Genomic DNA, 25039 nt, shown 5'->3' with positions numbered 1-25039 from the left:
CCTAGATCGGTTCAGATTTGAATATAGCTGCCATATAGACCGAACCTTCGATTTAGAGTCTTAGGCCCATAAGAGCCACATTTATTATCCGATTTTGCTGAAATTTGGGACAGTGAGTTTTGTTAGACCCTTCGATATCCTTCTTCAATTTGGCCCAGATTGTTCCAGATTTGGATATAGCTGCCATGTAGAGGTTTAAGGTTTTGAGGCCATAAAAGGCGCATTTATTGTCCGATTTCGCCGAAATTTGGGACAGAGAGTTATGTTAGCCTCTTTGACATTTATCGTCAACCCAAATCGGTCCAGATTGGATATAGCTGCCATATAGACCGATATATCGCATTTATAATCCGATTTCACTGAAATTTGACACCTTGACTTATATTAGGCTTTTCGACATCCGTGTCGTATATGGTTCAGATCGGTTTAGTTTTAGATATAGTTACTAAAAAGACCAAAATTTGTTATACACAATTGAACAATGACTTGTACTTATTAGTATTTGATCCAAATCGGAACATATTTCGAATTAGCTGCTATATTGCATAAGGTATGCATTATTCACCGGATTTTGACGAAAGGGGGTTTACATATATACCCGAGGTGGTGGCCCGGCCCGGCCGAACTTAACGCCTTTTTACTTGTTTGTACTTCATATTTAACTCTATAATATCTACCATGGAGAAAATATGGGATAATATCAACATAGTTTTGGGAAAGTAGTGATTTGATTTTCCTTATGAGCCCATCATGCCATACTCCATCGTGCATTGGGAGATATCCAATGCAGAACATACATGTTTTTTTTCGAATGCATTTTCGATCGTGTGCGTAACCCTATGGACTTGATCAATTGTTGAATTGTTTTTTGTCGAAATCCAAACTGATGATCAGGTATTATCTGTTTTGATAAGACAATGGTTTCAAGACGCTTGCAAAACATCTTTTCAAAGACTTTTCAAGAAGTAAAGAAATCGGCCTATACGAGTTGGTGTCGTAGGGATTTTTCTAGGTTTTTGCAGCATAAGCACCTCCGACTTTCCAGTACGTGGGAAAATATTTTAATCTCAAAATGGAGTTCATAATGTTCTGCAATTTTATTATGCCTTTGTATGGTAGTTGCTTAAGCACACCACCCGTTATTAAATCGAATCCGGGGGATTTATTACAATCGAGGTCCTTTATTGCCTTCCATATTTCCTTGAAAGTAAACACCTCAAAATCTGACTTATGTATAAGTAGCTGAAATATGATTTGGCGGTCTTCTGTACTATCCATTGAATTAATATTCGTGTTAGAAAATATGTAAGCTAAGTGTTCAGCGAATTCCATAGCCTTCTCTGCATTATCTTTTGCCCATTGGTGGTTTTCTTTCAAGAAAGGTGGTTTTTGAAGAATTGGTTTGCTCTTATGTTTGATTGCTTTCCAAAGAGAATAGTTGGTTTCATTATCATATGTGAGATTTGAGAGACTTTGGTCATTAAATTTTTTTGATTTTTCTGCTCAATTTTTGTGTGATCTTGTTTAGAAGCCTTCTGGAGAACGGGAATGTTGCCATTTTTTTCGTATTTTCCTTTTACATTTTACGTACTCCCTATTGTGACTCGGATACGTTGGCGCTGTTGGTGAATGTTTTAATTGAGACGTGCATTTCCATGCAGCTTGCTGAATATTGTTCGTAAGTTCTAGAACTTCTCTGTCAATATCATCTGTGGTCTTTATAGAAGTGTATGTTGTTGATCCATTCATTAAGTTTTTAAAGTTGTCCCAATCCGTTTTTTGGTTAGTTAAGTTTGGGGATAATAGTCACCTCCCATGATGATTCTATAGCTGTGTGAGCTGATTAAGTCCTCGTATTGTTTACATGTTATTTTATGACGCGGTGGACTATACACTGATGTAACGGAAAGTGGTTTACCCTGTAACTGTGGTTGCTTGAAACTCTTCCAAACTGATTCCATTTTCTATCCAATGTTCAATCGTTTTTCTTACGATCACGGCACTACCCCCACGAGCGTTATTACTGGGGTGGATAGTGTGCTATAAATCATAATTTTGTAATATCATATATGACTGTTTAACAAAATGTGTTTCGCTTATAAGACATATAACGATCCTTTCTTCTGCCAAAACTAAGCGGAGTTCATCTTTGTGTTAGATCAAGCCATTTGCATTCCATTGCATAATTTTTAGGCTACTGTTCATTTAGGCAACTACAGAAGTTCTCCTCTAACATGCTTAGACGTGTATCTAGTACCTAATTTAATGATTCGATGGCTTCGAATTTTGATAGGATCTCCACTAATGGATTTTCAACCTGTACGTTTTTAGTATTTGCCTGCCGAATATTGCTGGTCATTATATTTGGAATGGTATACCGGTAATTACTGATGTAGAGTTACCAGTTCCTGTTCGCAGATTAGTGGTATTGCCCATTCCCAGGTGGGTTCTTATTGGCTGACAATTCCCGGAATTGTTTTTGCTTTTTGTCTCTCAGTTTTTGGAGTGCGAGATTTTCTTCTCCACAATGAAAGCATTTCGGAAGAAATACTGTTGGCTTCTCGCACATTCTGATATCGTGCTCACCTGCACATCTGGCACATCTCGCTTGCTTTTGAGCAATAATTTTTTTGTGTTTATATCCCTGGCAGTTTTTACTCTGATGGATATTTTTGGGAAGTCTTAACTCTTCAATTCTAACAATAGTATTTAATATACGCTTTATACCATAAATTTTCTTGTCATCTTCTGTAGAAACGAAACTAAGAACATTTGAGCAATAATTTTTTTGTGTGGTTATATCTCTGGCAGTTTTTACACTGGGGGATATTTTTAACCACAACACGAATTGGCCGATCTTGCTTATTTTCATAGGAATGCCATTCCATTTTCGCTTTATTTAGAGCTTTTGTGACTTCCCTACAGTCATTTGCTTCAAAAGTTGATACTGTATGGGAATTTTTGTCCAATATCTTCGTTGGTGTCGGTTTTGGCTGCGTTCGATCTATTTCGAGCTTTCTCAGAGATCGCACTATTCGACCTGACTGACTGCAGGTGTACCCCAGGGCTCTGTTCTTTCTCCTTCTATTTTTCTAATAGATCTGATCATAAAATCCGATCTACTCATTTACTCGATCTACTCGAATGAGTACGAATGACAGTAATCTCTGTCATTCGTACTCATTCGACCATAGGCCGAGTCATCGAGATACACTCTGCCAGGATTTGCGGGCCATTTCTGAGTGGGGTCGAATGAATCGAGTAGATTTTAATGCACGGAAGACTCAGTGCTGCTTGTTGTCACACAAACAATTCGCTGACCCATTACGATCATCTTTGTCTATCAACGGTGTAGATGTTGTGCAATCAGAAGCTCTTGATGTTCTGGGCATGAAAATACAAAGTGATGTTCGTTGGGCTAAACATGTATTTGAAGTGTCGAAAGAAGCATTCAAGTGTTTAGGCTTCCTTAAACGGTGTATGAATTACTTCACTCCGTCTGATCTTCTTAACATCCACACCACTTTCATAAGGCCGAAAATGGAGTATAACTCACATGTATGGGCTGAAACTTCAAAATCATCCCTGGAGCTACTGAGGAGAGCGATGACGTTGATTGGGGACAGTGGGGTATCCAACTCTATTGCCTCCCTTCATCATCGTCGCAATGTGGGTTATTTGGCGCTGTTCTATCGGTACTTTCATGGTGTGTGTTCGTCTGATATTAGTCTTATTATTCGTGATGTAAGGATGTATGTTAGGGATACTAGACATTCCCGGAACTCATACCGGTTTGTAATTGATTGGCAAGCGGACCGCACAATGCAAAGATTTAAGACAAATGTCAATAAGGACTACAACCTTCCACGGCGCGGCCAAGTATCCAAGATGTGGATACTGGAATGCTACGTACGAAATAGCTACAACTGTAGTCTCGGACAATCAGCGGTATCGAACGAAGAGTCTCATTGAGGAGAGGCCGGACGGCACCGGTTCTTTGCTTAAATACTGAGTGCGTATGATGCCCGGTGTGACAAGAAGGGTTACTGACGCCTTTATATAACCAATGGTCATCGTTTTCCGTGGCGATCGGTCGAATGGACCGGAACGAACTTGCTCATCTAGGATAGCCACCTCCACACGCAAATGTGTCTATAACAACAACAACAATGATGCTTGTAAAAACAGGAATTTTAAGTAAAATGTCCAAAGAAATGGAAGTATGTTTTCAAGTTGTGGGTATTAGCTTTGAGAACTCGATGGGTTTTCACAGTTTTTTTTTCGTAAAAACCAGTAAGGAAAGTCAAAAGTCGGGCGGTGCCGACTGTATAATACCCTATACCTACCCTATAAGTAGCTATATCTAATTCTGAGCCAATTTTGTTGTATCTCGGCGGATGTTTTCAGATGGGTTATTAAATAATCCGTATCAAACTTCGAGCAAAAATGTTCTAACTGTAATAACTACGATTGAAAAATGACAACATCATTGCAAATTACTCAAAATCTGCCGAACATATATATGGGAGCTCTGAACCGATTTTGACCAAACTTCTTAGATATTGGCATCGAGGAAACCGTTATGGACAATTTTGCCAAGATTGGTCTATAAATGCGCTTGCAGTGGCTCCAGAAGTGGAAATCGGTGGATATATATATGACAGCTATATCTAAATCTGAACCCATTTCTATGAAATTCACCAGTAATGTTAAGACTCAAAGAGAATATTTTCTGACAAATTTCGAGAGGATCGGTTTTCTCAAAATCGGACGAACATATATATGGGAGCTTTATCTAAATCTGAACCGATTTCGAGCTATATCCAAATTTTGACGATGCGATGAAAATTGCGACAAGTTAGCATTGTCAGACGGACATACAGGCAGACGGACATACAGGCAGACGGACATTCAGACAGACAGACAAAGCCAAATCAAATCAGAAATTAACTCTGTATCTGCTTACTGAGGAACGTGTATAAGCAAGTGTCAACCTGCAGAGTCGTATTAATTTTGCGTGGATAACTCAGACATGGCTGGAAATACCTTTGGACTATAGGTATCGAAATCGAGATCATAGGTGTTGATTTTTCGGGTATTTTTAGGATACAGAGCTGTGTGAATATCTGGACCAAAGTGGATTTACCAGGTCTAAAGCCGCATTAATAGGGTCCAATTATGTCATTGAATTTTGGTTTTAATCTTTCACACAGTAGTATCTTGAATGCGATGGGAAGGAGACTTATTCCTCTGTAGTTGGCACATTGCGTCTTGTCTCCTTTCTTGTGTACGGGACATAATATGCTGAGGTTTGAATCATCCAGTATGCGTTCTTCTTAGGAGATTACGCAGCCAAGCTGATGTATACGCCGTATCAGCATGTCGCCTAAGGTATTTAATTGTTCAGCGGGTAACCCGTCGGATCCTGCTGCCTTGTTTTTTTTTTTCGTCGGGTCACTTCTACTTGGATCTCATCCTGACTGCGAGGTAACCATTCTATGTAATCATCAGGGACTGGTTCTGCGGTATTCTCTTCGCCGCCATCTTCGGACGCTAGCAGTGGGGTAAAATGTTCTTTTTATATCCTAACATGCTATCTGTGTTAGTTACCAGATTTCTTTCTTTGTCTCTGCATGAGAATATGCCTGCACCACAGCCATCGGTTTGATGTTTTATTCTTTGGCGGAATTTCCGGAGTTCGTTCTGACCCCTGTACATCTCAATTCGCTCACACTCACGTCTTTCCATTTCCTTATTCATTCTGCGGAAAAGACGTTTCTCCTCTCACCTTTTCTCCTATGAAGAAGAGGTATTTCCTTCATTGCTTCTGATTTCTGGGTTGCTCTGTATGCCGCATTCTAGGATTCAGTAGCATCTCGACACTCTTGCTCGTACCATGGGTTTCTTGGGGGAGGCTTCTGGCAACCAAGTACGGCATTTTCCATAGAGTGCGCAATAATTTGCCAGTTCGTGATAATATCATCGGAACAAGGAGTGCTTTCATCAAACAGTTGTGTTAGTCGATTAAAGTATGCCGTTGCCATCTTTTATGTTTGCAGCTTTCTATTGTCCAGCTTCCGTGCAGTGTCATAACGTACTTTCCTCGCCATGCTCTACCGGGTGCGAACCTTTGCTGCAACAAAGAAAATGATCCGAATCTATATTTGTTCCACGGATCGACCGTACATCTAACATGGTTGATGAATGACTTCCATCTATCACAACGTGATCAATTTGATTCCTCATGTTTTGATCGGGTGACAGCCATGTGGCTTTTTGAATATTTTTAAGCTGAAATCTGGTGCTGCTAACTACCATGTTTTTTTGCCGCGGTGAAATCTATTAGTCTCAACTCATTATCGGTCATTATTTCGTGGAGGCTAAACTTCCCGATGTCTTTCCTTCCCTTTCCTTCTTCGCATTAAAATCTCTCCGATCAATTTTAATATCATGGGCGGGGCCACGGGGATACTCTTACTCTAGGCGCACGTAGAAAATATCCTTGGTCTGTTCGTCCTTGTCCTCCTTCAAGGCATGGGCACAAATAAAGCTGATTTTGAAGAATTTGGCTTTTAGGCGAATTGTTGCTTGCCTCTCTTCCATCGGAGTACAGCTTGAGACACGGTGTTTCAGTCCCCGAATAACCATAAATCCACAGTCAAAATCATGTCTCCTGTTATGGCAGATTTAGTATAGTTCATCACCGTTTGGTGTTGTTGTGACGCTATTCCCCCCCAATGCACTTGCTGTGAGGCGGTAATATTTGCCTTGTACTTCTTCAATACTTCCGCCAGCGCGTATACAGCACCTTCTCTATAGAGAGTGCGGACATTCCAGGGGCGGTCCGTTTTTACTATTCTGTTGTTCCCCACAGTGATTCTTATAGTTTTCCGGGGGCGGTAATTCGCCCCGTCATCCCAAGTATTATTGGCACTCAATTAAGGGCAAGTGCAACCTGACCCCTCCCTGAGACTGTCCCCTCGAAGTCGCTGACTGCCCGCGGCTGCATTTGCGGCTTCTCCGCATAAAAAAGAAGCTTTCCACTATCCGCAACCTGTGGATGCGTGCGGTATCGTTCAGCTAAGCTTTCCGTAATAACGATGGGTACCACACAAGTCGGAGCTCAAAGTTCAAGCCGATATGGTGCTCACAGTTATCCCGTGTCGGTCGGGCTTTAACCTGATATGGATCCCATAGAAGCCAATCTCCCAATTTTAGCCCTTGGCTTCATTAAAGCTGTAATTGTTATCCAATTTGGCATAAATATTGCACAGGTTGTTACAACTTCTTACAACCGTGCCAAGTAGGGTGAAAATTGGTGTACAACCTGATACTCGTATATCTCCTATATAGGTTAGGTTGAAAAGAGGGTGTGGATATTAATCAGCCTTATGGCACTATGGGCATACACCAAAGCCAGTAGTCGGCTTGTTGTGCGTTCTAAATACGAAAAATTAACCTCGAAAAAGAAAATCTATGTCAGGAATTCCGTATTACTTACAAAACCCTTAATTGTTTTCCTTACCACGTCCCTAAGTTGGTACATATCTGGAATTGAGTCGCCACTTAAGTACCGTAAGCCGGGCAATGACATAGGAAATGCTCCAACGTATCATCATATACGCCATAAGCCCTACACATGCTCTCACTTGCCGCACCGCTTTCCATAAATGAGCTCGTAGTCCTATGTGTACCGAAAGCTATACTGACCTCCTGCTTATTTCCTTTCAGCAATATCCCGTTTTCTCATCTGGATTTCCCCATAGGATTTCGTCGTACTGCCAACCGTTTCAGTGTTCCACAGCGTTAAGTGCGTGTTCATAGCCAACGCCCTTAATTCGGACTGCGTTGAAAGCGCAGAAAAGCTTTGGGTTTACCAAATTTATTGATGGCAGTCCTCTGGCCCTCACTGCCATATCGTTTGGTTTTTCATTCCCTTTACTCCGCTATGGCCCGGCAGCCAAACGATACCAATCGTGTCAGCCTAAGAGACTGACAGTAAAATTGCCATAAGGGCAATAACAACCAGGACGGTAATGTCACGAACAGTCTTGCAGTGTAAGAAGGAGTTTAACGCCTTCTCTGAGGATGGGGAAATCTGCATCGTTTGGGTGCCGGGCCATAACGGAGTAAGGGGAAATGAAAGGGCAGACGATTTGGCGGTGAAGGCCAGAGGACTGCCGTCAATAAACTTGGTTAACCCGAAGCCTTTCGGGTCGACGCAGTCCGATTTAAGGGAGTGGGCGACGAATGCGCATGCAATATTGTGAAACGGTCGGTAGGACGGCGAAAATCCTATGGGGGGATCCAGATCGTGAGAAGACCAGGCTATTACTGAAAGGAAGCAAGAAGGAGGTCAGTATAGCTATAGGTATCATAACGGGACACATACAACTACGAGCTCACTCATGTAAAATCGGTGCGGCAAGTGATAGCATGTGTAGGGCATGCGGGGAAGATGATGAGACGTTGGAGCATTTCCTTTGTCATTGACCCGCTTTCGCGTTCAACAGATACGGGTACTTAGGTGGAGACACAATATCAGACATGAACCAACTTAGGGGAGTGGCATTGAAAACAATTAAGGATTTTGTAAGTAGCACGGAATTCCTAACTTAAAATTTTCTTTATAGCTTTTAGAGCGCACAACAAGCCGATAACTGGCTTAGGTGTATGTCCATAGTGACATGGGGCGGATTAATATCTGCACCCTCTTTTTAACCTTACCTAACCTAACTTATGTCGTCCGTACACTACATAACTTATTTTAAACTCGCATTTTTTCTGTTTTGTTTCAAAATTTCTGGTCGTTAATTTTTAAACTGATATTTTATTTTTATTTTAAATTTTTAAACTGATATTTTATTCACACACCACTGTTTTGTTTACTTTTGAACACGCAAATCAATCGAAAAGCTTTGTTTAGCGTATGCGAGAAACTAGGCATTATTATTTGGAAATTTTGACTGTACGTATATAATATGCATAACCAGTTTACTATTGTCAAATTTGAAATATTTCGAGCTAGACTAGCCGTTTTTTTCACTGAACATAAAGGGAGCAGAATAGCAGGGAACTTTTAAACAAAAGAGGTTGCAGTTGCTTTGCTGTTAAAAAAAAAAAACAAAACTGAAGTGCATCGGATAGCAGATGGTCGCATGTTAGGGTTTTTAAAGCTTTAAGTGGCCCAATCTAATATAGAAGATGTCTAGTTGGCTAGAACCCTAGTAGTATCCGTCAAGGTAGGTTACCTCTGACTGGAAAATACTTCAGTAGACTATACTAAAAAATTGTCCATGAACATCTCATCAAGGAACAGGGGATACTTCTCTCATATCAATGAGTGCAGTCCGATTAAAGTTAATGCTCAATGAAATGGAGCCTCCATTTTAATGCCGAGTCCGAACGGCGTGCCGTATAGCGACACCACTTGGTAGAGAAGATTTAACATGGCAGGATACCTCGCAAATGAATCCAACATTAGTAAGGGGAAACCCGCAGCTGAACATTTTTCTGATGTTCATATCGGGATTTGAACTCAAGCGTTCGTCGTCATCGGCGGACATGTTAATCTCTGCCCCACGGTGCCTTAATGATATGGGATCTCCTTTTTATGGCCGATTCCAAACGGCGTGCGGCAATGCGAGACGTTTTGGGGAGAAGTTTTTGCACGACATAGAACCTCACAAATGTCTCCAGCATTAGAAGGGTTAACCACCGCTGAAATTGTTTTCTGATGTTCTCGCTTTGAGACAAACATGGTAATCTCTACACCACGAAGGCCTCCTATTTAGCCTTAAGGCTGATACTATGTTCCCTTTTCGTGATATTTTTCGCCGATTACTATTTTTTAGATAATAGATCTTAATGCAAAAAGAAGTAAGAGCGTGCTAAGTTTGGCCGGGCCGAATCTTATATACCCTCCACCATGGATCGCATTTCTCGAGTTCTATGCGCAGTATCTGTTTTTTGGCAAACAAAGAATATTGAATAAGAACTGTTGTGCTATTGGAGCTACATCAAGTTATAGTTCGATTCGGACCATAGATGAATGCTGAACATTGTAGAAGTCATTGTGTAATTTTTTAGTTCATTCGGATAAGAATTGCGCCTTATAGGGGCTCAAGAACCAAAATCGGGATATTGGTTTATATGGGAGCTGTATCAAGCTATTGATCGATTCAGACCATTTTAGACACGTATGTTGAAGGTCATGAGAGAAGGTCATGCGCCTACTAGAGGCTCAAGAAGTCAAGATCCCAGATGGGTTTATATGGCAGCTATATAAGATTATGTACCTATTAGCGCCATACTTAGCACAGTTATTGGAAGTTATAACAAAACACCTCATGCGAAATTTCAACTAAATAGGATGAGACCAAGATCGGTTTATATGACAGCCAAATTATAAACCGATTTGTGTCATACTTGGCGCACTCGTTGGAAGTGATACCAAAACACCACGTGCAAAATTTCAGTCAAATCGGATAAGAATTGCGCCCTTTAGAAGCTCAAGAAGTCAAGACCCAAGATCGGTTTACATGGCAGCTATATCAAAACATCGACCGATTTGGCCCATTTACAAACCCAACCGACCTAAACTAATAAAAAGTATTTGTGCAAAATGTCAAGCGGCTAGTTTTACTTATTCGAAAGTTAGCCTGCTTCCGACAGATAGACGGAAGGACGGACGGACCTGGCTAGATCGACTTAAAATGACATAACGATCAAGAATATATATACTTTGTGGGGTCTCAGACGCATATTTCGTGGTGTTTCAAACATAATGACGAAATTAGTATACCCCCATCCTATGGTGGAGGGTATAATACTAGCTTTTATTCAGTAGGACATTCCATCATCACTCATGGTCAAATTTCCATAGCGGAATGGGGCGGATTAACATCCGCATTATCTTTTCAACCTAAGCTAATCTATGGTCAATTTTACTAAAATGATTATTTTATCATTGATATTTGCGTAGTGTTTCAAAAAAATAAACGCGAAAGATATGATTTTTCAATGATGAAAAGCGAATATAGTATAACCCTTAACCTAAAATATATAATTTATGCATCTCTAAAGAACTATTCCTGAATATTTTCCCCACCATAAATATTGTACCGCTTCATTTGGCAACCCTGTTGAATTTCAGCTGCTGCCTTAATATAATTTATGTTAAGATTTTTTGACTAACTCGGCTCGGTCGTCATAAACTGTATCTGCTAAGAGCGTCAGTTGTGCACGCGCGTCTTATTTCGATTTTGCATCACCACTGTCATTGTTTTTGTGACAGAAGAATGAGAAATTCTGCGAATCTGACGATTATCCAAATTAATTGTCATCATCAAATGATATCGCAAATTAAAAATGAATGCGTCATGAGAGAGGCACAAAAGATCTACTTGTCTGTTGTGAATGGATGCATTTAATTAATAAAAGGTGATTTTTAGCTATTATCTTTTTGGCAACGCTGGTTTAAACACAGTATGGTGTATAATTTAACCATGCATAGTCTTACAGACGAACAACGCTTGCAAATTATTAAAATTTATAGCTGGGCAGGGCCCGCTCCGCTGCACCTTTATTCACTCTCTTATTTAATCTGCGCTCTGCACTGTCACGTCAGGAAATAAGTCTTGTTTGGGGGTGCTGGTACGGCCTTTCAGATATTTCGCGCCAATGTGGATATTATATTGGTGCTCTTCTCCCAAATACGTTTCATTGGAGGCTTATATTGCTATGGTCGGTAATTACGTCCGGTGTGGGGGATTTTTTGGGGGTGAGGCGGATCCTCATATATGTATCAGATTCATGCTCTGGTCTCAAATACCTTTCATTATTGGTTTATATTACATTTGGCTGGCTTTGGAGGTGGTTCGGCCCCCTAGATATCCTAAATAAGTGTACAAAATTTCTTTGTTTTCGTTATTATAAACTAAAACTAAATTTCGCTTAAATCGCCCCACTCATCTCCGAGATCTGGGGTTTTTGAAAATAGAGTAAGGGGAGGGTCCGCCCATTAAAGTTTGGATGTTTGATCTACTTCAATCTCTTGGATTTGGTGGTGGATTGGAGTAGCCAAACTCTTTGCCCCGAAAGTGGATATCAGATTTATACTGCACTCCCAAAAACCACATTGGAGCTACATATTGCTATAGTCGGTATATATGTGTGATTAAGGGGAAGTTTATCATCTGAGGAGTCCCAGAAACAGATACAGATTTGAGTCTCTTTTTGCATAATTCATTAATATGTCCAGTTTGAGGAGTATGCAGGGTTGTGGCCGCCCAACCCAAGTACTTAGCCCCGAAAAATATAAGCATCGTACTCTACTCTCAAATTTTTTTTATTTAAGCCCCAATTGCCATTGGTTTAGGGGAAGTTTATATGACCCCCAAACATTTAGACTCCAAAATGGATATCAAATTCGTTTTCTACTATCAATCTATCATACCTAATATTTATCGCCATAGTCGGCAATTATGACTGTTTTGAAGGGAGTTTAGTGGCGGACCCTGAAGTAATATCAGCTTCGTGCTAGAGCACGATTTTGTTTGAGCCCCATAATGTCAAGCATTTTGAAGGTGGCTATCAAGATATTCAGAGCTACGAGTCCCGTTCAGATTCTCACTAATGCATTTTTTTTTTGTATTGGTTATCTTCATTCAAAATCACATTTCAAAGCGACCACTTGGGATATAACATTCTTAAAGATCCGCAGGTCCTCCTGTGTCCATTCCAATTTGAGGGTAAACTTTGTACTCTACTACCACAGATCTCTTATTTCTGTCCTATTCAATCCTGATCGGCCTTTATATATTAATTTTAATTCCTCTTTTTTGGGTAGGTTAGGGGGAGGGGGATTGCCCTCTGACACGTCCTTTCATTTGAGTTGTATTTATTTGGAGGAGAGGGCCGGTTCCGCCGAAGCTAAGAACCAAACGACAACTTATTTTTGTCTTTTATTGTCACGATCTACTTGTCCTGCGGAACGGTAGGACGTGACTCAGATACTTGAATCCTTATACCAAAATTAGATTCGAAATAAACTGTCATAGACTTTTCTTTCAATTGACATATTATCCCGATCGAACTACACGTCCTATTGAAGGGTATTTAGTGGGCGGGCCAGCCTTAGACTCCTGAATGTGTATACCAGATTAGTAGTCAACTCTTTAAGACCTTTCATTCGATACCGATTTATACCGGTTTTTTGGGGTTGGGGAGGCCCCATAGACACCTTGGACCAAATTCTTATAACAGATGTGTACTCAGCTGCTAAATATATTTCGTATATGTCGTAATCGGTAAATAAGTCCTTTTGAAGGGTTTCGGGTGGTGGGGAGGCTTTTATTTGATATTCATTTTGTCCCAATCGGTAAATTCGTTCTGCTGGGGAGTTTTTGGGGTAGGGAGGGCCCTTCGACACCAAAAAATAAATGTTTATATCAGATTTGTATTCTTCTTTTAAATACCTTTGATACCCATATTGCCCAAAGCGGTTAAAGTGTCCCGTTTGGTGGTGTTTTTGGGGGTGGGGGCCCCCCGACACTAATGGTGACATTTTAATGACAAGTTCGTACTCTACTCTTAAATACCTTTCATGTGATGCCCATATTGCTCAAAGCGGTTAAAGTGTCCTCTTGTGACTTTTTTGGCGGTGGGGGACCCCCCGAAAATTAAGAGTGAAAATTTTATACCAAATTCGTACTCTACTCTTAAATACCTTTCATGTGATACCTATATTGTCCCAATCGATACACATGTCCGTCCGGATGGGTTTTTGGATGGGGCGGCCCCAAAATTTTGTACGAATTTCGTGTTTTTTTGGGGTACCATTAGTTGGCATACAAAATTTTGCTTAAATCGGTGCACCCTTCTCCGAGATCTGACGTTTTTGAAAATCTGGGTAAGGAGGAGGGTCCACCCCCTTAATGTGTACGAATAAGCAGAATTGTCGATTTTGGAGTGAAGATCAGACAGATGCATTTCAAGAGCTACCAATGCATCCAGAAACAGTCACAGTTTGATGCATTTTGTGAGCTAGTGGTATCATTGGACCGTACTTCTTCAAAGACGATGCGATCGTATTTCTACAAAACGGTGCCACATGCCACACAGCACGCGTAACAATGGGCTTATTGAGCGGCGAGTTCAATGAACATTTTATTCCACGTTCATGACCAGTCAATTGGCCGCCTAGATCGTGCGATTTAACGCCATTAGACCATTTTTTGTCGACCTATGTTAAAGCTCATGTCTATACAGACAAGCCCGCATCAATTGACGCATTGGAATATAAAATTGAAGCATTAATTCGTGAGATACCGGCCGAAATGTTGGAAAGAGTATGCCAAAATTGGACTAAGCGGATGGACCATTTGAGGAGCAGTCAGGGTCGACATTTGCATGTAATAATCTTAAAACATTAAATTATATGGACCGTACTATCGATTCAAATAAAAATTTCATGCATTTTTCTGAATTTTATGTTTTTTTTTTTTTTTGAAAAACTTTCCTATAGCTCTTAAAAATCAGCATTCAGTTTGCAGAAATACTTTAATCAAAGCTTTATTATTGAGGAATAAATTGTGCTTTAAAAGTATTATTAACTAAAAAATGTATTATTTTGCTTTCAAATATGTAATTGTTTCACCTATACAATGTTCGCGTAAACAAAAATTCATCTTTGAATTACGATTATTTATTTTTAAGTTTCAGTCAAGCTCAATATACAAAATTTGATTGCTTAATAACTTGCACTTCACTTTTCATTCGCAATTGCAAATTAATTTTATAAATAATTGTTAATTTTTAAGAATGCGTTATCATCCTTACTGTTCGACTCGTTTTTGCCATTCTTATAGCCAATTTGGATATATATTTGCTGCAAGTAGTTTCTTAAAAATAACAATTAGTTGAAGTAAATGAAAAATAATGTAAATAGAATTTACCTAAAAGGATATTTATCTGATGCTTCGTTATTCATTTGCTGCAAAACGCCATGATTGCTCGTGATTATATTAACCAGGGTTTTACTTTGCCATCGGAGCGTGTGTAGCAGTCTCGCTCCGGTGGAGGTTTATCTGGATTACCTCAATCATTGGTCCTCCAGTAAATGGGCATCTTGGGAGTAGGTGATGATATCATCGTCTGCTCCCTGTTCTTTTTGAGTATTATAGTCAGACCAGGTGCTTGATCAGTGACAGGCGGACATGTTTAACGTCGAATGAGTTCGGGCGATCGTAACATATCTCATATAAAGGTTTGGGTAGCTTTCCCTCAGTCTAAGCCAGTTGGAGAAAGTGAATAGGGATCTAAGTTAGCTGAGCCGGTTGAACACTCAGACTGGGTCGAGAAATTGGCGAAGGTTAAGTATGCCATGAACAATACGGTGCTTTGCACGACTGGACAGTCTCCGAGTAAGTTGCTGTTTGGCTAGACCAGAGAGGGAATGTAGTAGACGAAACGACGAAGCACCAGAGGGAGACCTATGGTAGAGATGACGTCAATTTGAGGACGATTAGAGGGGAAGCGTCTGAAGCTATTGGGAGATCTCAGTCCTACAATCTTGATTATTTTAAGAAGCACCTTAGGCCTGCCAGGACTTTCAAGTCTGGGGATTTACTGGTTTAGAAGAATGTTGACACGACTGCTGGGGTGAAAAAGAAGCTCATACTGAAGTATAGTGGGCCATACGTAATTCGGAGGGAATTGGGCAACGACCGATATGAGATATCGGACGTCGAGAACTGCCAGATCACACTTATGCTTTACCTCGGCATTGTAGACTCAAATCGATTGAAAATGTGGCTGGAACATGATGAAGGGACGAAGGATTGGTAGATCCTGAGGGCAACACTGCCAATCTAAAAGATTGTAATGAGGATGATACGAGTAAATATTATGATTATGAATTTCTATGATTTAAGTTACAATCGAAGTCAATTGTTTGGTCAGGTTGGACGAGATGTAATGGGTACGACTCTGTATAATAGTTTGTAACAATATGGTAGTGTAATATAAATCTGTATATAATATAGCAACTCTAAAGTTTCCACTAATAAATTAATTGCTTGTGCTTTTGTATTGAACAAGAACGAGCACACGTTTCATTTATCGCACATAACGCAGTCTTCGGAAGGGGGATCACGTTAATAAATGGTTCGAAAAAAAAAACTATTATAGCAGCTTATTTAGTAATTCAACAAAATGTTTATTAATTCTTAATTGATTCTTTTATATTAGATTTTTCCTCATTTGGTTACTACTGTATTAACGACAAATTAAGAGGGCCGACTACTCTCCAAAAATATTCCAACGAAAATGTAGGCCGCTGGGGATAATTTGAGACCAAAATGAAAGACCTTACATTAAATTTTGGAGTAAAGTTGACACAGGAGGGATCTTGGGGTCTTAAAAAGTATGCTAGTATATATGATAAAAGATAACAAAATAGTAATTTGTCGTGTACTGAAGCACACCTAAACAGCTGGTAAAATAAATGATCTGGTCGTCATGACAATACAAGCCGATCCATCCTTATACACCCATTTGTTAAGCACTATTGAGTAATTTCATAAATTTTATGAAAAAAAGTTGAGATAAATTTGCCTTATATTTCATTTTTTTTTTCTGTATATTTTGGCATCGTAATTGGGGGATATGTTTTAGGATGAATTATATAATTTTTTTTTTCATATCTTATGTATTGTGATGCATAAAAGTTTTATCTACAGTTGATACATAATCGCACTACGCCGCCTATCGTTATAGAAATCATACATTATTATAGGACATGGCTTCAGCGAAGACACCTCATGACCTCTATCCGCCAATATAGTGAGACATTGTTCCTCATTGCCTTCTAACTTTTCAAAATAAAACATCACCTTTGTTGCTGCGTTCTGAATATCGATGCGACTGATATGTTCTTCGTCGCGTAATTTCTCAATATTATGGGCATTTGCAGTAAAACCAGAGGGAAATTGAATCTCAAGTATGACCATATTGGTTAATTTTTCATCCTCTGTTAAAGGTTGGTAGGTGTAGCAAACTTCTAGTGACATTAACAACGATGACTCCAATTGGGCTGTTGGTGTTATGGTAAAATATTCGTCATTATTCATTATTGCGTTCACTTTGTTCACGGTAGCTTGTGTAACTTCCATTGCTGCAACTGGTAAAGCGGGAAATTTAGCCCTCTGAACTTTGGACGATCGCGTAGTGGAAGCCGTAGTTAATGTTTTGGATAAATTGGATACAAAGTACTGGTAAGAAAATTGAAGGTTTACCCGACCGCTGCCCATAACTTCCACTTGCACCGAACGTGTATTGCGAGGTAGCTGGAAATGAGACATACGATTTAATTAACATTTACAAGAGGTTATTATAAACTTGTGACAACAAGAATCTGGGGAACCCACAACACCATGGATTCTGTTAAAAATTTACACAAATGTACTAAATCCTAGAGGACTCTAAAGGAAAATCGGGAGATCGGCTTTATATAATTATATAATACCCCAACAAATTAAACTACACCCAATTTTGAATTCAATTCACTCTAATTATTTTTATACCCTCCACCATAAAATGGGGGGTATACTAATTTCGTCATTCTGATTGTAACTACTCGAAATATTCGCCTGAGACTCCATAAAGTATATATATTCTTGATCGTCGTGAAATTTTATGTCGATCTAGCCATGTCCGTCCGTCCGTCCGTCTGTCCGTCCGTCTGTCCGTCCGTCTGTCTGTCGAAAGCACGCTAACTTTCGAAGGAGTAAAGCTAGCCGCATGAAATTTTGCACAAATAATTCTTATTAGTGTAGGTCAGTTGGTATTGTAAATGGGCCATATCGGTCCATGTTTTGATATAGCTGCCATATAAACCGATCTTGGGTCTTGACTTCTTGAGCCTCTAGAGTGCGCAATTCTTATCCGATTGGAATGAAATTTTGCACGACGTGTTTTGTTATGATATCCAACAACTGTGCTAAGTATGGCTCAAATCGGTTCATAACCTGATATAGCTGCCATATAAACCGATCTGGGATCTTGACTTCTTGAGCCTTTAGAGGTCGCAATTATTATTATCCTTCGGAAGTTAGCGTGCTTTCGACAGACAGACGGACGGACGGACAGACGGAAGGACGGACAGACGGACGGACGGACGGACATGGCTAGATCGACATAAAATGTCACGACGATCAAGAATATATATACTTTATGGGGTCTCAGACGAATATTTCGAGTAGTTACAAACAGAACAGAATCCTATGGTGGAGGTAATTATATCCTACACCACTTCTGTGGTACAGTGTATTATAATTTAGTGCATTTGTTTGTAACACCCAAAAGGAAGAGAGATAGACCCTTTTATAAGTATACCGATCGACTTAGAATCACTTTCTGATTCGATTTAGCTGCGTCCGTCTGTCTGTCCGTCTGTCTGTCAATGTTAATTTGTGTGCAAACTACAGGTTGCAATTTTCATCCGATCGTCTTCAAATTTGGTACAGGCATGTTTTTCGGCCTAGAGACGAAGCCTATTGAAATTGGAAAAATCGGTTTTAATATAGTTCCCATGTTTGTCCGATTTGCAGTAATAATGCAATAAAAATGTCATTTATTAACCGACTCTCTCGAAATTTGGCAGGAGGGATTTGTTTATGACTCTCGGCATTACTGGTGAATTTCATAGAAATTGGTTCAGATTTAGATATAGTTATCACGTATATATAGCCCGATTTTCACCAATCTTCCCAAAAGAAAATTGAGAAAATTGCTTGAAATCGGTTCAGAATTACATATAGCTCCTATATATATGTTCGACAGATTTTGGGCAATTTGCAATAATGTTGTCATTTGTCAACCGTAGTTATTACAGTTTGCACATATTTGCTCGCAGAGGTCCATCCAAATTGGATCAGAATTGGATATAGCTCCCACATTGTACCTATAGGGTTGGTGTAGGGTATTATACAGTCGGCACCGCCCGAATTTTGCCCTTCCTTACTGGTTTTCTATTTTTAATCATAAAAAAATTATAAAAAGACTTACAGTGTATCATTCACTACTTGAAACAACGGGCAATTAATTTAGTTAGCTCAATGAGTCCGCCTACAGCTTTAGTCGTCATGACGCTCAAATAACTGAAAAAGTTTATCTTGATAGTCGCTGCTTTTAAATTGTTGCGACGTTTTTAGTCGCTCCAGCCTGTGGATATAAGCAATTGATTATATGTAAAGGCAAAAGTCGGGCGGGGCCGACTACATAATACCCTACACCACCTTAAAGTAGTACGTAAGTTTAATTATATGGAACTTATCACCAAATCTAGTTAGACATTAATTTTGCATACCTATTGAAATGTCGAATGTAACCTTATATGATTTTTTGACGATAGGACAAAAATTGTATATTTCTATAGCCTTAAATAGCCATGCCGCCAAAAGTATATATGGGAGCTATATCTAAATCTGTACTGATTTTTATGAAATTTTGCTAGGACCTCAAAAAAAAAAACAACTCACGCCAAAGATTGTAAAGATCGGACCAAAATTGTGCCTGCTATAGACTTAAAACTCCATATCGGATAAAAGATACATATGGGAGCTATATCTAAATCTAAGCCGATTTTGACGAAATTTAGCACACATATTAAGACGTCAAATAAAAAATCTTATGCAAAATTTTGCAAAGGTTGAACCAAAGATGAGGCTTCTAAATGGGAGCTATATGTAAAACTAAGCCGAAATTTTTCACACATATTAGGACGTCAACTTAAACACCTCATGCTGAATTTTGTAAAGATCGGACCAAAATGTTGGCTGCTACAACCTTAAATAAATCGGATGAAAGATAATTATGGACCGATTTCGATCGCACACGTACACAAATAAAACACATGATTCTAAATTTTGTAAAGATCTGATCAAAATTGTGGCTTCTACAGCCATAGAAAGCCACATCGGATGAAAGATATATATGGGAGCTATATCTAAATCTGAACTGATTTTTGAAACACCTCATGCTATATTTTGTAAAGGTCGGACCTTAAAAGGCCACATCGGAAAGATATTTATGGAAGCTATATCTAAATCTGAACCGATTTCGTTCAAAATCAAAAGCGTTCGTCCTTGGTCCACAAAAGTAACATGTGCAAAATTTCATGATAATCGAACATTAAATGCGACCTATACCTTGATCACAAGAATACATGGGCAGACAGACAGACGGACATAGCTAAATCGAATCAGGAAGTGATTCTAAACCCATCGATGTACTTATCAATGGGTCTAGCTCTTTTTCTTAGCGTTGCAAATAAATTCACAAAGCAATAATAATTTCATAAGAAAATTTAGAATCGCGAGAAAATTTTGAATCGCGCCCGCGATTTTAAATTGAACAACAATTTTTCTACTGCGGCGTTCCCTACTTCAACACGCTGATTTTAAATTTTCTAACAGTTTGGTGCGGTTTATGGGCTGGTGGCATCATTGGACCGTACTTCTTCAAATATGATCGTAACGTAACGGTAAATGGTAAGCGTTACCGTGAGATGATATCCAGCTTTATTTTGTCCAAAATGGAAAAGCTTGACTTGCTTGACATGTGGTTTCAACGAGACGGTGCCACATAGTAAGAGTAACAATGGACTTATTGAGAGGCGAGTTCGGTGAACATTTTATTTCACTTTCGGGATAGGTCAATTGGCCGCCTAGATCGTGCGATTTAACGCCTTTAGACTATGTTTGGTAGGACTGCGTTAAAGCTCATATCTATACAGACAATCCTGCTTCAATCGACGCATTGGAAGACAACATTGAAGCATTTATTCGTAAGATACCGGCAGAAATGTTGGAAATAGTATGCCAAAACTGGACTATGAGGATGGACCATTTGAGGCGCAGTCACTGTCAACATTTGCATGAAATAATCTTTATACATTAAATTATTTGGACCGTACTTACTTTACTTTAATTGGCTACGACAGAATATTTGTTTCACCAGCCGAACCTCGAATAGCGTTCCAAGCGCCTCGATCTTCTGCGCTCATTCTAAAATTTCTGACACCAAGTTTCGAGGTGTCTCCCACAACTTGATCTTTCCATCGGGCTTTTGGTCTTCCCGGTTTGCGTGTACCACCGTGTTTGTCTTCAATAACTTCTTTGCTGGAGCTTCTTCATCCATTCTGACAACATGACCTAGCCAACGCAGCCGTTGTATTTTGATGCGTGTAACCATGCTATCGTCGTCATACAGCTCGTGGTTCATACGTCGCCCATATTCTCCGTTAACGCAAACTGGTCCATATATTTTACGAAGAATCTTTCTCTCAAATACTCCAAGCACTGCCTCATCTGCTTTCACAAGTACCCATGCTTTAGAACCATATAACAGCACGAGTAGTATCAGTGTCTTGTAAAGTGTAGTCTTCGTCTTTCGAGAGGTGGCCTTGTTTCTAATCTGCTTACTTAGTCCAAAGTAGCATCTGTTTGCCAGTATTATTCTTCGCTTTCTCTCAAAACTGGTGTCATTCGTTTCGGTTACGGCGGTGCCGAGGTAGATAAAGTTCTCCATTTTCTTTATCTGCTCGGTTGTGCAAGGCTTTTTGGGAGTTGAAACCATCCATTTCGTCTTATCTCATTTTCACTGACTCTCTTTCGATTCTTTCAAAGGCTGCAGCTATCACCTCCGGTGACCGACCTATGATATCGATATCGTCGGCATAGGCGAGTAGCATGTGCTCTCTTGTAATTAGTGTGCCATATCTATTCACATCTGCATCTCGTATAATCTTCTCCAGCAGGATATTAAAGAGATCACACGATAGGCTGTCTCCTTGTCTGAAACCTCGTTTGATACTAAATGGTTCGGAGAGATTCTTTCCTATTTTTACTGAGGAACGCGTATCAGCAAGTGTCATCCTGCAGAGTCTTATTAATTTTGCAGGGATACCAAACTCAGATATGGTTTGAAATACCTTTGAACGTAAAGGAGTATCGAAGGCGGCTTTGTAGTCAACAAAGAGATGGTAGGTGTTGATTTGTCCTTCTCGGGTCTTTTCCAGTATTTGACGCAGTGTGAATATCTGGTCTAGGGTGGGTTTACCTGGTCTAAAGCCGCATTGATAGGGCCAATTATCTCATTGACTTTAGTTTTCAACCTTTCACACAGTACGCTCGAGAGTATCTTGTATGCGATGGGGAGGAGACTTATTCCTCTGTAGTTGGCACATTCCGTCTTGTCTCCTTTCTTGTGTACGGGACATAGTATGATGAGGTTCCAATCATCGGGAATGCGTTCTTCTAGCCAGATTGCGCAGATAAGCTGATGCATACGCCTTATCAGCGTGTCGCCTCCGGTCTAAAATATTTCAGCGGGTAACCCGTCGGCTTCTGCTGCCTTGTTGTTCTTTAGTCGGGTTACTGCTACTTGGACCTCATTCTGACTAGGAGGTAAACATTCTATACCATCATCAGGGATTGGTTCTGCGGTATCCTCTTCGCTCCAACATTGGACACTAGCAGTTGGGTAAAATGTTTTTTCCATATCCTCAGCATGTTGTCTGTTATATCATCGGAACAAGGAGTACTTTCATGAAGCAGTTGGGTCAGTCGAGTGGAGTATGCCGCTGTTATTTGTTGTGTTTGCAGCTTTTGCAATGTCCAGCTTCCGTGCATGGTCAGATCGTACTTTCCTCGCCATGTTGAAACGGGTGCGAACCTTTGCTGCAACAAGGTAATGATCCGAATCTATATACGCTCCACGGATCGATCGTACATCTAACACGCTGGATGAATGCCTTTCATCTATCACAACTTGATCAATTTGGTTTTTCGTGTTTTGATCGGGTGACAGCCATGTGGCTTTGTGAATATTTTTATGTTGAAATCTGGCGCTACTAACTACAATCTATCCGCCTCAACCCATTACTGGACGTTATCTCGTGGAGGCTTCACTTTCCGACTGTTGGACCAAAGGTGTCTTTCTTCACTATTTTCGCATTAAAATCTCCCAGAACGATTTTAATATCATGGGCGGGGCAGCGATCATATTCTCTCTCTAGGCGCTCGTAGAAAATATCCTTGGTCTGCTCGTCTTTGTCTTCCGTCGGGGCATGGACACAAATAAGGCTGATGTTGAAGAATTTGGCATCTATGCGGATTGTGGCTAGCCTCTCATCCACCGGAGTAAAGTTGGATACAAGGTGTTTCAGTCTTCGACTACCACAAATCCGCAGCCAAATTCATGCTTCGTGTTATGGCAGCTATAGTATAGTTCGTCACCGTTTGGTGTTGTAGTGACGCCATTCCCAGCCCATCGCACTTCCTGTAAGGCGGTAATGTCTGCCTTGTACTTCTCTAATATATCCGCCAGCGCATATACTGCACCTTCTCTATAAAGAGTGCGGACATTCCAGGTGCAGATCCGCATATCATGGTCCTTTTTTCGTTTGCGTGGGTCGTCAACGTTGGGGGGGGGGGGTCCGTTTTTACTATTCCTTTGTTTTTCATAGTAGTTCTATGTTTTCCGGGGCGGGTTACTGGCCCGCCCAACCGCATGGGTTTTGTGGGATTGCATGTATCCCTCGTTGTGGCGAGCCGTTTGCTCCAAGATCCGACGCTCGCCGCCACCCGCCCCTAACCTGGGAACAGACGCTGATGTTGGCCATTGGTTATTTGAAGGCGCCAATAACTCGCCTTGTCATCTCGAGTATCATTGGCACTCAGTATTTAGTTAAGAGCCAGTGCCACCTGACTCCTCACTGAGACTCTCCTCTCGGAAATCAAAAAATTTGGACCATACTATCGATTCAAATTAAAATTTCATGCATATTTCCGAATTGTATGTGTCTTTTTTTTAAGCTTTCCTATAGCTCTTAAAAAATTACCATTTAATTTTTTATTTTTTCTTTAATATTATATGCTTAATTTTCGTTTCGTTTAACTTGAATTTACATTTTGAAAAAGTCACGAGTTTTGCACTTTTCCACTTAGTAGAAGTGCATAAGAAGTATCTTCTTTATATTCAATTTTGCTAGCCTATAATTGCCCTTCACTGGTGATATACATCAATTTGCTGTTTCTGCATCTACTGGCAATGATTTCAATATACACACAATTTTTTTTGGAATCTGTTTCATTTCTTTACTTGTGAATTGTTGCACAGTGAAATAATATCCAAAGAGTTTCGTCAAAATTACTTTTGGGGGTTATTTATGATCTCCCAACTGGACTTCTCAAGCCTCTAAAGAGCGCAGTTACTATCCAATTTGGCTAAATGATATTTTTGTATGACTTCTAACAGCCTTTGGAAAATCCATTCAAAAATCTAGTCACTTGCGATCCATGGTGGAGGGCCGAACTTAACGCGGCTATACTTGTTTAATATGGTAAATCAGCAAAACATACCTCCTCTTTCTGCAATATAAGCTCGTTCTCTGCGTCTACTCCCAATATATTCTCTTTTAGATGGCTGCCTTCATCGGACAAGGCAATATAGTGGACCTTCAGCAGGGTGTTCTGGTTAAGTCTCAATTTTAGCGCGTATTTAATTAATGCTTGCAGTCCAATAACAGTGTCATGTGTGGACTCATATCCTCCGTGGTTGTTCCGTTGTTTCATCAACCAATTGAATATGGGCATATATGAGTCACCTGCGGTTTCAGGCAAGGCTAACAGAATATATGCAGTGATCTCAACATCATTGGCACTCTCTTCATTCTTGTTGTTGCTTGTCCACCATTTGAGGCCATTTTCTTCTTTGGCCATTGGATTTATTTTCTCGAGTATATTCTGGACTTGGCTTCTATTCCCAGCCTTTTCATATACATTGGCCATTATTGCGAGTGAGTAAATGTCGTGAACTTCGTTTATGTGATTGTTAAGAAACTGCATTCCCTTTTGTATGACATTCTTGAACTTACGAGCATATTTCTAAAAATTTAAAAAAAAAGTTTATAGGTTATGGTTATTATTAAAGATCAAATGAAGCTAACACGTATTCGTTATGTATGCCTATCATG

General features: G+C 39.9%; 1 protein-coding gene across 2 annotated transcripts in view; it reads right to left on the bottom strand.

Annotated features, from left to right (window-relative positions):
• Window positions 1-25039, bottom strand: part of LOC106087769 (thioester-containing protein 1 allele R1) — a 115925-nt gene that overhangs the window by 66600 nt on the left and 24286 nt on the right. Inside the window, exons 8-9 of one of the 2 annotated variants that reach the window (XM_013252923.2) lie at window positions 24426-24950; window positions 16195-17348 (exon numbers count right to left, since the gene is read on the bottom strand). The exons of the other annotated variant lie outside the window; for it this stretch is intronic. Of the exons in view, the coding sequence (XP_013108377.2) occupies window positions 16737-17348; window positions 24426-24950 (1137 nt within the window). The 3' untranslated portion in view covers window positions 16195-16736. Of the gene's footprint in view, window positions 1-16194; window positions 17349-24425; window positions 24951-25039 lie in introns of those variants that run through there. 2 annotated transcript variants of the gene reach the window in all.

This window comes from Stomoxys calcitrans, chromosome 3 (genome assembly GCF_963082655.1).
Source record: "Stomoxys calcitrans chromosome 3, idStoCalc2.1, whole genome shotgun sequence".
Classification (NCBI taxonomy): Eukaryota; Metazoa; Arthropoda; class Insecta; order Diptera; family Muscidae; genus Stomoxys; species Stomoxys calcitrans.
The sequence above is the reverse complement of the archived record's forward strand: the minus strand, read 5'-3'. Positions and strand labels throughout refer to the sequence as shown.